Source organism: Melanostigma gelatinosum (genome assembly GCF_949748355.1).
Source record: "Melanostigma gelatinosum genome assembly, chromosome: 15".
Taxonomy (NCBI): domain Eukaryota; kingdom Metazoa; phylum Chordata; class Actinopteri; order Perciformes; family Zoarcidae; genus Melanostigma; species Melanostigma gelatinosum.
The window spans coordinates 8,579,934-8,590,533 of NC_136648.1; the positions used below are offsets into that span (position 1 = coordinate 8,579,934).

Here is a 10,600-nt window from a genome sequence, read left to right on the forward strand (position 1 = left end):
GCAGCGTGTGGTCAGCACCTTACACACAGGACACCTCTAAGTCTGTGTTTCATGTAAGCATTAATTCACAAGGACAAGTTCTCAGATTATTTAACAAAATAGGGAGAGAAAAAAAAGAATTGTGTCACTTGAAACTGTGTCACATGGATGGTGGCGCCCTAATTAATGGTCATTCTAGCCCCAGCTTTGTGTTACACAGGAGCTGCCTGTCAAACGGATAACCCTGTTGGAGGAATGTCACCTGCCTCGCTCTTGGCATAGATGAAGCTGCTTGAGAGGTGGATTTACCGACATAATGCTCAAGGACTATTTGATTAACTTGTGAGTAAAAACATTTATTATCTTGCCACAGGATGGCCACTTCAAATGGCAAAGGTGAGAAAGTGTCCAAATTTGAGACATTGAAACTTTTGGAGAAATGCAGAAAGGAAAGAGACGATGCCATGCACAGAGAAAGTGTTCTCAGAGAGAAACTCAGACAGTATGAGTCGAGGATACGTTCAACTGATGCTGTGAAACAGAAACTGAAGAGCTTGACTATGGACAACAAGGAGCTGAGGAAACAAGTGAAGGCTCTTCGTACTGAGATTGGACTTGAGAGCAGCCCTAAGTTCAATGGAAAGACCACAAATGACATAATCAATGACTTGCATGAAAAGGACTGTGAGTGCAGTTCCCTGGTGGAGAAGACTGTGAAACTGAGTCTGACCATTGATGATTTGACTTCACAGTTGGCCAATACAGTCACCTCTAAAACACTTCTGGAGGATCAAGTGCAATCATTGCAGCAAAATCTCAAGGATATGACAAATAATCAACGCCGCTTGCTGAAGTTGTGGGAAGACAAGAAGGTCCAAAGGGAGCAGCTTGCCCTCCCTGCAATTGCCCAGAAACCTGTGCAGAAACCATTCTACCACAAAGCAGTTCAAACAGAGATGTCCGTCAGTTCATCCCAAAAGCTTCCCGCCAATGCTTTTGAGACCAAGTCATTCTCTCGGGACAATGATGAAACAGTTTTGGATAAACACAGTTTTCCGACCTGTGGGAATGGCTTTCATCATGACAAGAAAGCTTTCATGCATGATGAAACAAAAGGAATAAAGAATTGACTCGACTCATTGACTGATATTCACTCACACTGTATTGAGAAAGTAAAGCTGAGATACTTTTTAATTAATGTTATTTATGAATTTTTGGTGCCTTGTGTAATTTGATTCTGTGATAATGTAGTTATTTCAGTATTTGTGTAACTAAACCTAACTTTATAGATCAACATTTAACTGAAACAGCTTTTCAAAGCTATTGTTTGTGAGCTTATTCCGTTTAATCAAGCGCGCAACTGCCTGACTGACATTTATACATATTTTTGTTGGTGTTAAATAAGTTCATTAAACTAAATTCGGGTTGATGTGATACAGCCAACAGGCAGGAACACGGACAACTTTTTTTATCGGGGTCCTTCAAGGGTCCTTTGAATGCATGTGGCGCGATATGGGAAACGGTGGAAAATAGTTTGACAGCAGGAGAGCCGAAGAGATTGTTGTCGTTGTTTGGCTCTCGATCTAGCCAAACAACATGTTTTCTACAGAGCAAAGTTGCTGGTTTGTCCGCAAGGTGAGTCTTTAAACGTAATTCTTCTTTCATGAAAGAGAAGACGTGTTGAGGGTGCTAGCGTGCTAACTTAAAGTAGCCTGTCTGTTTATGCTGGTCGGTAGCGTAGCTAATATAACGTTATATCTTTCAGAGAAATTCAAAAACAAGTTAAAGCACACGATGGATGCAACTGTTTTGCACAATTATACTCGCGTTATACACGAAAAAACCGGAGCAAGGAAAAAATAGAAAGGATTATCAAGAGCAGATTACGCTAATGTTAGCTGTATAAGACCTGCACTTCACTTATACAGCTTTTCCCCCACTAATCTTTTGACATAATGGTGAGTTTTTTGGAAAGAAATGAGCCAAATCAAGTATAGACATCTGTGTGTCTGTTAGTCCACTTTTACGAGTTACCCATCTTAATACAATTGAACAATTCTGAGTGCGTTTTCATAATACCCAAGTCTGGTTGCCTTTCAAACATGTAAGATATGTCACAAAAATGCAGATGCTCTATAGTTTCTACCTCAGGACAATAATAACTTTATTTATATAGCACCTTTTAAAAACAGAATTTACAAAGCAATACAACAGAAAGCTCAACAGTGAGGCCCAACAAAGCAAGACAAACTAAGTTAAGAGTTAAACCCTGATAAAACACTCCAATAGATGAAACTAATCGATACGATAAAAATAAACGAACACATTTATCAAAATAATTCAGTAAAATAAAGCAGTAAAGCGACAATATCACGTATAAGCCAATATGTAAAAATGTGTTTTAAGAAGTAATTTAAAAGAGAACAGATAATAAAGAGGATACAACAAAACCACCCGGGGCTGCAGATCAAGATTACTTTTATTAGGACACTCTGCCTAGTATTTTCTTGATTAGTCAAGTAATCGTTTAGCCTGTTAAATGTCAGAAAATAAATAAAGCTGCCCATCACTTAAGTTTTAAACTGGATATAAAATGCACTTACTGGATAAACATTACATACAATCTGGGTCCTTTTTTTGTTTGTTTGCATTTTCAGAAACAGGATCTTTCAACTCAAATATATTTTTTTCCTCATGGTGGAATGTTGTTTCAACTTCTTACAGATTAAACTGTTACTGCGTTTCATATCACCCAGGTTTACATCTCAGATCTTGGGAGTAGGCAATGTTGGAACAGGGTTTTAAAGAGAAAAGAGATCAAAAGTCTGCAAAACAAATCGAGAGAGCCTTTTGGAATCGCCGATTGTACCTTTCTATAACATATTGATAACTAAGGAGCAGAATACGTTGTCTGTTTAGCCACTGCTCTGTAAAGATGGGTTAAAGATTTATGGATTTAATAATGACTGACTGCTCTTTTCAGGTGATTTGCTGGAGAGCGGTGGCCAGTATTGCTTGGGCTGTCCTGTTGTTGCTACCCATCACAGTGGTTTTTGTAATCCTCAGCAGGTTCAGTCTGCTCCACCCCATCCAGACAATATCCGGTCAGTCACCGCGTTCATTGTGAGATTTGACTCGTCATCAATCTGAAGTTGTGTGAATCTCACTGTGGACTGTTTCTTCATTGCAGAATGCCTGTCCTTCTTATCGTGTGCAAGTGCCATCTTCTCATTGATCCTGCTGTGCGGAGTGATCATCATGGTGGGGTTCCTGAACCTGGAGTATTATACAGGTAGGTGGCAGATCACTGCAAATGTATATTAAGCGTTTCCTTGATTGACAAGGTCCTCCAGTCTCTGGTTTAGTAGATGTTCAGTTTATCAGAGCAAAGATGCATTACATCAGCTTATCATCAAAGTTTATTTATGTGTGTGATGATGCATCACATTATGTTTGGTGTATGTCGCAATACGATGTGGAAGAACATTTTTTAACTGCTCAAATCAAATCTCACAGACCTAAGGACCTAAAATGCTGGCGATACACGTCTGGCACCAGCTCATACACCTTATGCACCGCAGGATTTATTTTGAATAGCTCGAGCTATCCTCAAGACTCAAAGATGAATAAAGCTTCCTGTGCTTTCCCTGAGAGGACACACTGAAGCATAAGGGTACAGTCAACATTCTAGCCTTAGCTACACGTTCAACAGCAAGAAGAAAGTGTTTGGATTCCTCTCATTAAATGGTGGCAACAAGCAATTTTTGTATATTTTGTATTTTATCGTTACAAATCTGTCTTTTAATGAATCATTACATATTAGCACTATTTACCCATAGTATAATCTTTGCCAAATCAGTCAATATGATGCTGACATTGCAAATTGTTTGTACACCTTGGCACATATGCTAGCCTTTGGTTGTAACTGGTAATTTCTTTCTGTTTCTCTTCAGTCATCCCAACGATTGCATGCTCAAAAATCGCCCTGTTGGGTCAGCTGCTCCACCCTCGTCAGTTTGTCAACTCCCTGGCCCACTGCATCATGGGAATAATCGTGGCCTGGTGTTGCGCTGTCACTATCGGGGGCAGATACGAGACGATCGGCTATCCTTGCACACAGGGTGATGGGTGAGCAGCTGTCGCTTCCAACTCATCACGTCGAGACTTCCATGCTTCATCCTCAGTCTAATTTCCTCAATTTTGTTTTTCAGCACTGACGGTTCCCCTCAGATGTGTCTGAATGAATATCACCTCTTCCTTCTGCTGGCTGGAGCCTTTGTTGGGTTCTCTCACAGTCTGCTTGGCGTGATCTACAACATGAACTACGTCTCTTTTCACACTGTTCAGGTATGGGGTTGTAATCACTCAATCAAAAAATACATCAGTGGTCGTTGAAGACACACCGGGCTCAAAGACTGCCATTTGTTTTCATTTAGAATCGGTGTCTATTTTCGATCAACATGCGCACTCACAGTGTTGTAAGCCCTGTTCTCTCCAGTTACACAGGCTCGCCCAAACTTAAGAATAATAAAATAACTGGCATCTTTTAAATGGTGGATGATGAGCGTTGACGTTAACCCACTGTTATTTTCCCCCAGCAATACAAATACCTTCGCTTTAAAGGATCCCTACCTTTGGTGGTGAAGTGCAGCGCCGCTCAAGCACTTTACTCTGTCAGGAACTACATTGTTGTGTATTTCTTTTTGGGTAAGTGATCTCTGGCTACAAAGGAAACTTCAATAACACAGAGCTCTTAGAACAAACTGCTGTAAGAGTTAAAACTTCCATGATCTTCTCCCAAAAAGTCTTTTATTTATTGTTGTTGTTTGCCGCACAAAGTTGTTCGAGATGATAGACAACATATTTCATTTTATTATTAACAGGATATATTCCAAAAGCATGGATTTGTAAAACACTGAATCTTCATTTGAACAGGTCAGTAAGGATTATGTTTTAAAAAATATATCAAGTCAATTTTATTTGAATAACCCAATCTCACAAATTGCCTCAACTGGCTTTATAATCTGTAAAAACAAAATGACTTGCAGGCACACTGTGCTGCTTCCTGGCCTGCATGCATGTATTCATCGATTCATGTCTGTGATCTCCAGCTCTGTCCACCCTCTGGACAGCGTAGCTGGACTGCTGGACCTCTCCCTGCTCTACCACCAGTGGATCAGTGCCAGCTTCCTTCTCTTCACGTGGCACGTCACACTGCTGCTTTTTAGGATATTTGTCACTGAGGTATGTCAATCAATAACAGACAAAATGTATAAAAATCCCTATTATTGAAAAACAAAGGTCTCACATTGCTGCTGTTTCTACATATTTCCCTCTCTGTTTCTCTTATCTTGTAATAAGTTCTGTTTTTCTGTCGCTCAACATTTAATTTACCAGACCTGAGCACATCCGAGGGCTAAAGATTACCCCCAGTGCCAGCTGGCTGTGGTGACCAGCAGACAATTGCATTTTATTGCCAGTTTGTGACTGTAATTGGCTTAAAAGTACAGTGTTGTGTTGCAGAGACGACTTGTTTGCTTCTTAATTATTTAGAGACACTAGGGGGCAATGTTGTCATTGCTTTGAGTTCTCAAGTATCTGAAAAGCACCAGAGCTCATCTCACATGTTCGATTAAATGTACACTTGAGGAGTGGGCCTTCTAAGATAATGTCATCTAATGTATTTCCTGTTATCTGCAGGTCTACAGTTTTCCTGTGCAGTCATCTTTTACCGAGGACGCCCATCAGTGTCTTCCTAAAGTTCTAACGGACAAGCAACCAATGATATTGAAGGTAGATAACATGCATGATTTTCCTCTTCTTTGTGCTTGCTGCTAACCACATATGGTTCTTGTAACTTGTCTTTTCCCAAATTGTAGTTCCTAGCTCTGCAGGACTTGGCTCTGCTGTCTCAACACTCCCCATCAAGACGCTGTGAGGTCTTCAGTCTGAGTCAGCCAGGTCTGTCTTGTTGTCTACACAGACAAGTGGTCCTTGCTTGAGCGGTTACTGATTGACTATTTGCAAAACAAAAATTACACTCTGCATGATCACATTGTATTTATACATAATTAGCTTACAACAAAATCAAAAAGTATTTATCTTTCCATTCTCGTCTTTCCCAGGTGGCCATCCTTACAACTGGAACGCCATCACTCAGGAGTGTCTGTCTCTGCTGGCTGATCTTACCCAGAGACTCGTAGCCTACCATGACACTGTAGCAACCAATGGCAGGGCCAAATCTCTGTCTACTGGGAGTGACAGGAAGACCTCGTCTGAGACATCAAGTATGTTGTTTTAAAACATAATAACATGTCATTATTTATGCCCAGTTCCCTTCATCATTTCACTTCTTCCTTTCTTAAAGTAACCTCGTGCCCAGGAGATCTGATGAGCCCGAGGCCCACTTTACTGATGAAGACTCCCGCCTCCGTCTTCGCAGGCTCCATTGTCGGCGCCCCACAGAGCCCTCTGACGGCACCATTCACTCCTGACCTGGACAGCCCCTTTGCTTCTCCCGCCCTGCGCCGGCTCACTGCTCCTATGGACCAATTCTCACCAGGGTTTGGCACAGTGCAAAGCCCACACATCATGAGGAGAGCCCCAAAGCTCTGGTCCACCCCCACAGGTGAGAGGAGGCTCAAATCAAACACACTTAAAGGTCCAATTTTATCCAGTAAATTATAAGTTTAACCTCGTTTGATCGGTTTCTTTATAGCTCTGATACTAATGTTGAGTCAGTTTTGAGGTGTATTTTGTACTTTTTTTGTATTTATTCACCTCAAATGACTGAACAGAGGTTTTGTAACGTCTGGTATGGCATGACGTCGACTTATAGGTCAGGGTATCATTGCATACGTTTAGTAGCAGATGGTTGATTAGTAGATATGAGCTATTTTTTGGTTGTTCCCACTTATTTACTTGGCGTCTCTCTGTGCAGATTCTCAGGTCAATGGTAGTCCCCCGGCATCACCTGCCTCAGTTCCCAGTCCCAAGCAGGAGCCGTCCAAACCAAGTCGCCTGGCTCAGTTCCTCCAGAACAGAAAAGAACAGGTACTTCAATAAACAATGGCCATACGAATGTGTTTATACCGCATTGACTAAAGGCTTTTCATACTTAACATTTATTAACATTGGGCTAACAATAGTTGCCATACAAGAGGGGTTCGTCTTGTCTTGTTGTTTTATTTTTTTTAACTTTCCAAACAATCCGACACTCATCTCTGCTTTATGCAGTGATTGGCTAACAAGTGCACATGTTTGAAAATGAACAAAGCCAATCCCGTCTGTGCTGGCAGAGCAATAAGATAAGAGTGTCAACTTGATTAAGAACCATTAAGAACCTCCTTGTAGCCTGGTTACTGAGGATTACCTCTGCGTTACAATGTAACGGTCACATTATCTGCCTTTGTTCTGGTGGAGTGTTCGTCCATCTTTGTCATCGTTGTTCAGCACTCTGTTAAGTCTATAAGGCCATTATTTCTACATGTGTGTTACATTTTGTTGTGTAGTTTTGAAAGCAAAACAACTTTATACTTAATTGTCCCATTCAGGTTAAACATTTCTTGGCCAAACGCGTGCTGATAATGTATTTGTTTAACAAGGTAAGGCTGTGTGGCATGTGCATGCTGTCTTCTTTAGACACTGGGGCTCCCTGCATGCTCTCATCTGACACCGTAGATCTTCATTTAGTTTTACTAAACCCAACAACCTCACCCTCCAAGTATCACTAATTTACCTCCTGGTTCTCTGGGCTCAGTTGTGCACACATTACTAATGTAGCTCTTTTCCATTCCCCTCGCTGTTACGATACAATGTTACTAATTACTTTAAAAGCTTGTTTGAAGGAGTTGTGTAACCTACTTGTCTTGCAGGTCACTTGAGTACGGTACTATAAAAACTGTGTTGTTTGTACCATTAAATGTTGAGAAATCATGTCCTTATATCAGGAGAGTGAGGTACTGATGAGTTTACCACCACCAGATGTTGTGCTTGCGTTGCACTATTTCCTATTTGTAGAAACTAGCTTGGTTAGTCTGCATCACTTCCTGAGGTTCACGTATCTTTCGTCGATCACACATGCATGTTGTGATGTAGTCTCATTCAAACCGGTCCAATCCAACAACTTCCTGATTCATCAGTCTGCTGTAAAGATGCATTTGTCTGCTCAGCAGAAAGCTCGTACAAGCTAACATTGTCTCTTACAGCTTCCAGAAGCTTCCAGTCAAGCTCTGTTTGCAGACAGCCAGGCTCACATCTGGGCTTTAGAAGGTGGGAAGAGATGTTGGTCTTGATTTTCATTTGATACAGATGCGACCTGTCCTTGATGATGCAACATGTACATTACTATCTCCTCTAATATCCTCCTCCAGGGCTGTCTTACCTTGTTCAAGCCTCCTTCTCAGAAGACCAGTTTGGTGTTGTACAGACTACATTACCCAGCATTCTCGGTTGCATGCTGGTCTTACAAGAGGTAAGCTGTAATGGTTTACTGCAGCCACCCTGAGGGCCCAGCTGTGTTGTAGAGGGGCGAGTTCATCTAAATCATGATAAAACATCTTTCCTTTATCCACATGGTGTAAACTGTGGTGGCTCAGCCAGATAAGAGAGTTTCTCTGTATCTGTGCAACACTCAGTTGTCGACATTTGTATTGATTGACATTCACTCAAGTGATACTGAACTGCTCTGAAGTGTTTTTGCATGTAAAAGACGAGAAGCGGAGAATTGTACAGATGCTGTACATGGCGACGCAGACGCGAGATCACTTCACCCACTGACGGCAGTTGTTTCCTGTCCTTGTTTTCAGGTAGTAGATCGACACTTCAAGCTGCCTCATGCCTCCAGTAAGCCCGTCAGGTCGGCCAGCAGCATGGGAGACTCCGCTCACAAAACACTGCGCTTTGCTCTCAGGGCCACTCTCAAGACTGCCATCTACAGGATAACAACCACTTTTGGAAATCACTTAAAGTAAGGCCCGTCATTAAAATTGACTTAATTCAAATCCTAAAGATAATAATCATGGGTATATTCTTTTAAAAAAAAATTTTAATACGTGTTTTTTTTAATCCTCAGTGCTGTTAAGATGTCTGCAGAGCACCGGAAGAGATTGCAGCAGTTTCTGGAGTACAAGGAATAACACAACTGTTGTGCTGTCAGATTCTTATTGTGATGTGTGTGCGCCTATGCACATTAGCATAATTGAGGCAACAAGTGAAAGCCCATGGTAGTGCCTCTTTTAATATTTATGCCTGCACTGTGTCATTGCGGATTGTATCGCATAGGCTAGATCACGTCTCCGACGCGAGGGCTTCCTGCCCAACTGACACTCAAACAGATGGAAGTGGTTTCCTCCTGTGTTTGAGAGATTGAAACTAGCTCACTGTACAGATAAGCAACTCATTCCAAAAGACATTTGCTTTACTTGTATTACAAGGAAGCCATATCAGGTGATCATATTTGGCTTTCATGAATTGTGATGAGTTGTAAAGGGCTAGTTGCGCTGCATCGGTTCTAAATTATGTACATGATCTTTTGTCTTTTTTTGTCTTATGAGTGAGATGGATAGTATGAGAGGTCAGAGTGATGAGAAAGATGCTGTGTTCTCTTTAGTTTCACAGGTGTCTGAAATGTGTTCTGGAAATATATATTTTGTTTTACAACTGGTTTTGTTCTAAACACCAGCCGGAAGAACTAGTTTACTGTAATCTATGCACATCAGTTCAGGTTCTCCAACTAGAAAATACACCAGTCAGATTTACAGATCAGACGCCGCTGTTTGTACATGTCAACTATTTGTGTTTGTCGGTTTCTGTTGATGTGAAATAAGGCTCTTTCATGTCTGATGGAGATCTAGGTGTGACTGGCAACAAGTGTGGGGAATCTGCCAACAAGTATCGAGTTTAAATTCTCACTCGGAGACCTGTTGAATAAATAATAAATAATTGACTGAACTAAAGCTTGCTCTTGTCACCAGAGTTACTTCAGGAGTCCCTGGTTGGAAACAGCTAGGAGGAAGAAGGTGTCCCATGTTTATTCAAATGTCCCAGTGAGCCAGCATGCACAGTACCAGAAGTTTATAAATTAAACTAACCAGTCATTCATTTATTGTTTACACCTGTTTTTTTCCAAAAAAGTCCTGCCATACAATTTTTTGGGATTTGTTGCATATGTTTTACACGATGTCTTACAGACCAAATTAATTGTAAAGCAAAGATGTGTTTATTTACGGAAGTTATACTGGAGAGACGTCGCAACAATCAGTCTGACAGAAAAGTCCTAACGGTGGTCCTGAGATGGTCAAATTTGTATACTGTAGTTGTATCGCACATGAGCTTTAAGGACGCTACTAAGTTGCATTATGGGAAATGTAGGTTCCAGCATTTTTGGGGCGTAAGTCAATTTAGATACTTTGATTTTAGTTTTTTAAATCTGTTCTCAATTGCAGTATGAAATCACTAACAAATATTGGCAAAGAATATCAACTTGAATTATCACTATTAGTGTGAGCCGTCACAAACTGCAAAGTTTGTGAATGTGTCTGGAATTCTGCTAAACTGGTGACAAAAGTCTGCACAGATAAAGAATAGGAGCCACTTATGAATCAATCAAAATCATTAATGC

The 10,600-nt window shown here is 41.0% G+C and overlaps 2 protein-coding genes across 3 annotated transcripts; both read left to right on the forward strand.

Moving 5' to 3' along the window:
• Window positions 1-353: 353 nt before the first annotated feature.
• LOC306789776 (uncharacterized protein) lies at window positions 354-1,109 on the forward strand (the record flags this gene model as incomplete). Its single annotated transcript, XM_079285847.1, has 1 exon — window positions 354-1,109. One exon carries the CDS (start codon window positions 354-356, stop codon window positions 1,107-1,109), a length of 756 nt encoding a protein of 251 aa, XP_079141973.1.
• Window positions 1,110-1,488: 379 nt separating this feature from the next.
• Window positions 1,489-9,943, forward strand: ndc1 (NDC1 transmembrane nucleoporin). 2 transcript variants are annotated; one of them, XM_079285553.1, is made up of 18 exons: window positions 1,489-1,614; window positions 2,963-3,083; window positions 3,170-3,271; window positions 3,933-4,107; window positions 4,191-4,326; window positions 4,578-4,686; window positions 4,863-4,914; window positions 5,091-5,223; window positions 5,680-5,772; window positions 5,859-5,940; window positions 6,105-6,266; window positions 6,347-6,607; window positions 6,920-7,032; window positions 7,533-7,583; window positions 8,187-8,250; window positions 8,352-8,452; window positions 8,787-8,947; window positions 9,053-9,943. In XM_079285553.1, the coding sequence occupies exons 1-18, from the start codon at window positions 1,576-1,578 to the stop codon at window positions 9,114-9,116; spliced, it is 2,019 nt and encodes a 672-aa protein (XP_079141679.1). In that variant the 5' UTR covers window positions 1,489-1,575; the 3' UTR covers window positions 9,117-9,943. The 2 variants fall into 2 exon arrangements, with proteins under 2 accessions (XP_079141679.1, XP_079141680.1); XM_079285554.1 differs by lacking the exon at window positions 7,533-7,583.
• The last annotated feature ends 657 nt before the right edge of the window (window positions 9,944-10,600 follow it).

Excerpts from the sequence above, each read along its gene's own strand:
- ndc1 (XM_079285553.1), top strand. The coding sequence starts at position 1,576 with ATGTTTTCTACAGAGCAAAGTTGCTGGTTTGTCCGCAAG. Across the intron at positions 4,915-5,090 it reads CTGAATCTTCATTTGAACAG|CTCTGTCCACCCTCTGGACA; the intron begins GTCAGTAAGGAT and ends TGTGATCTCCAG. Across the intron at positions 8,251-8,351 it reads TCACATCTGGGCTTTAGAAG|GGCTGTCTTACCTTGTTCAA; the intron begins GTGGGAAGAGAT and ends ATCCTCCTCCAG.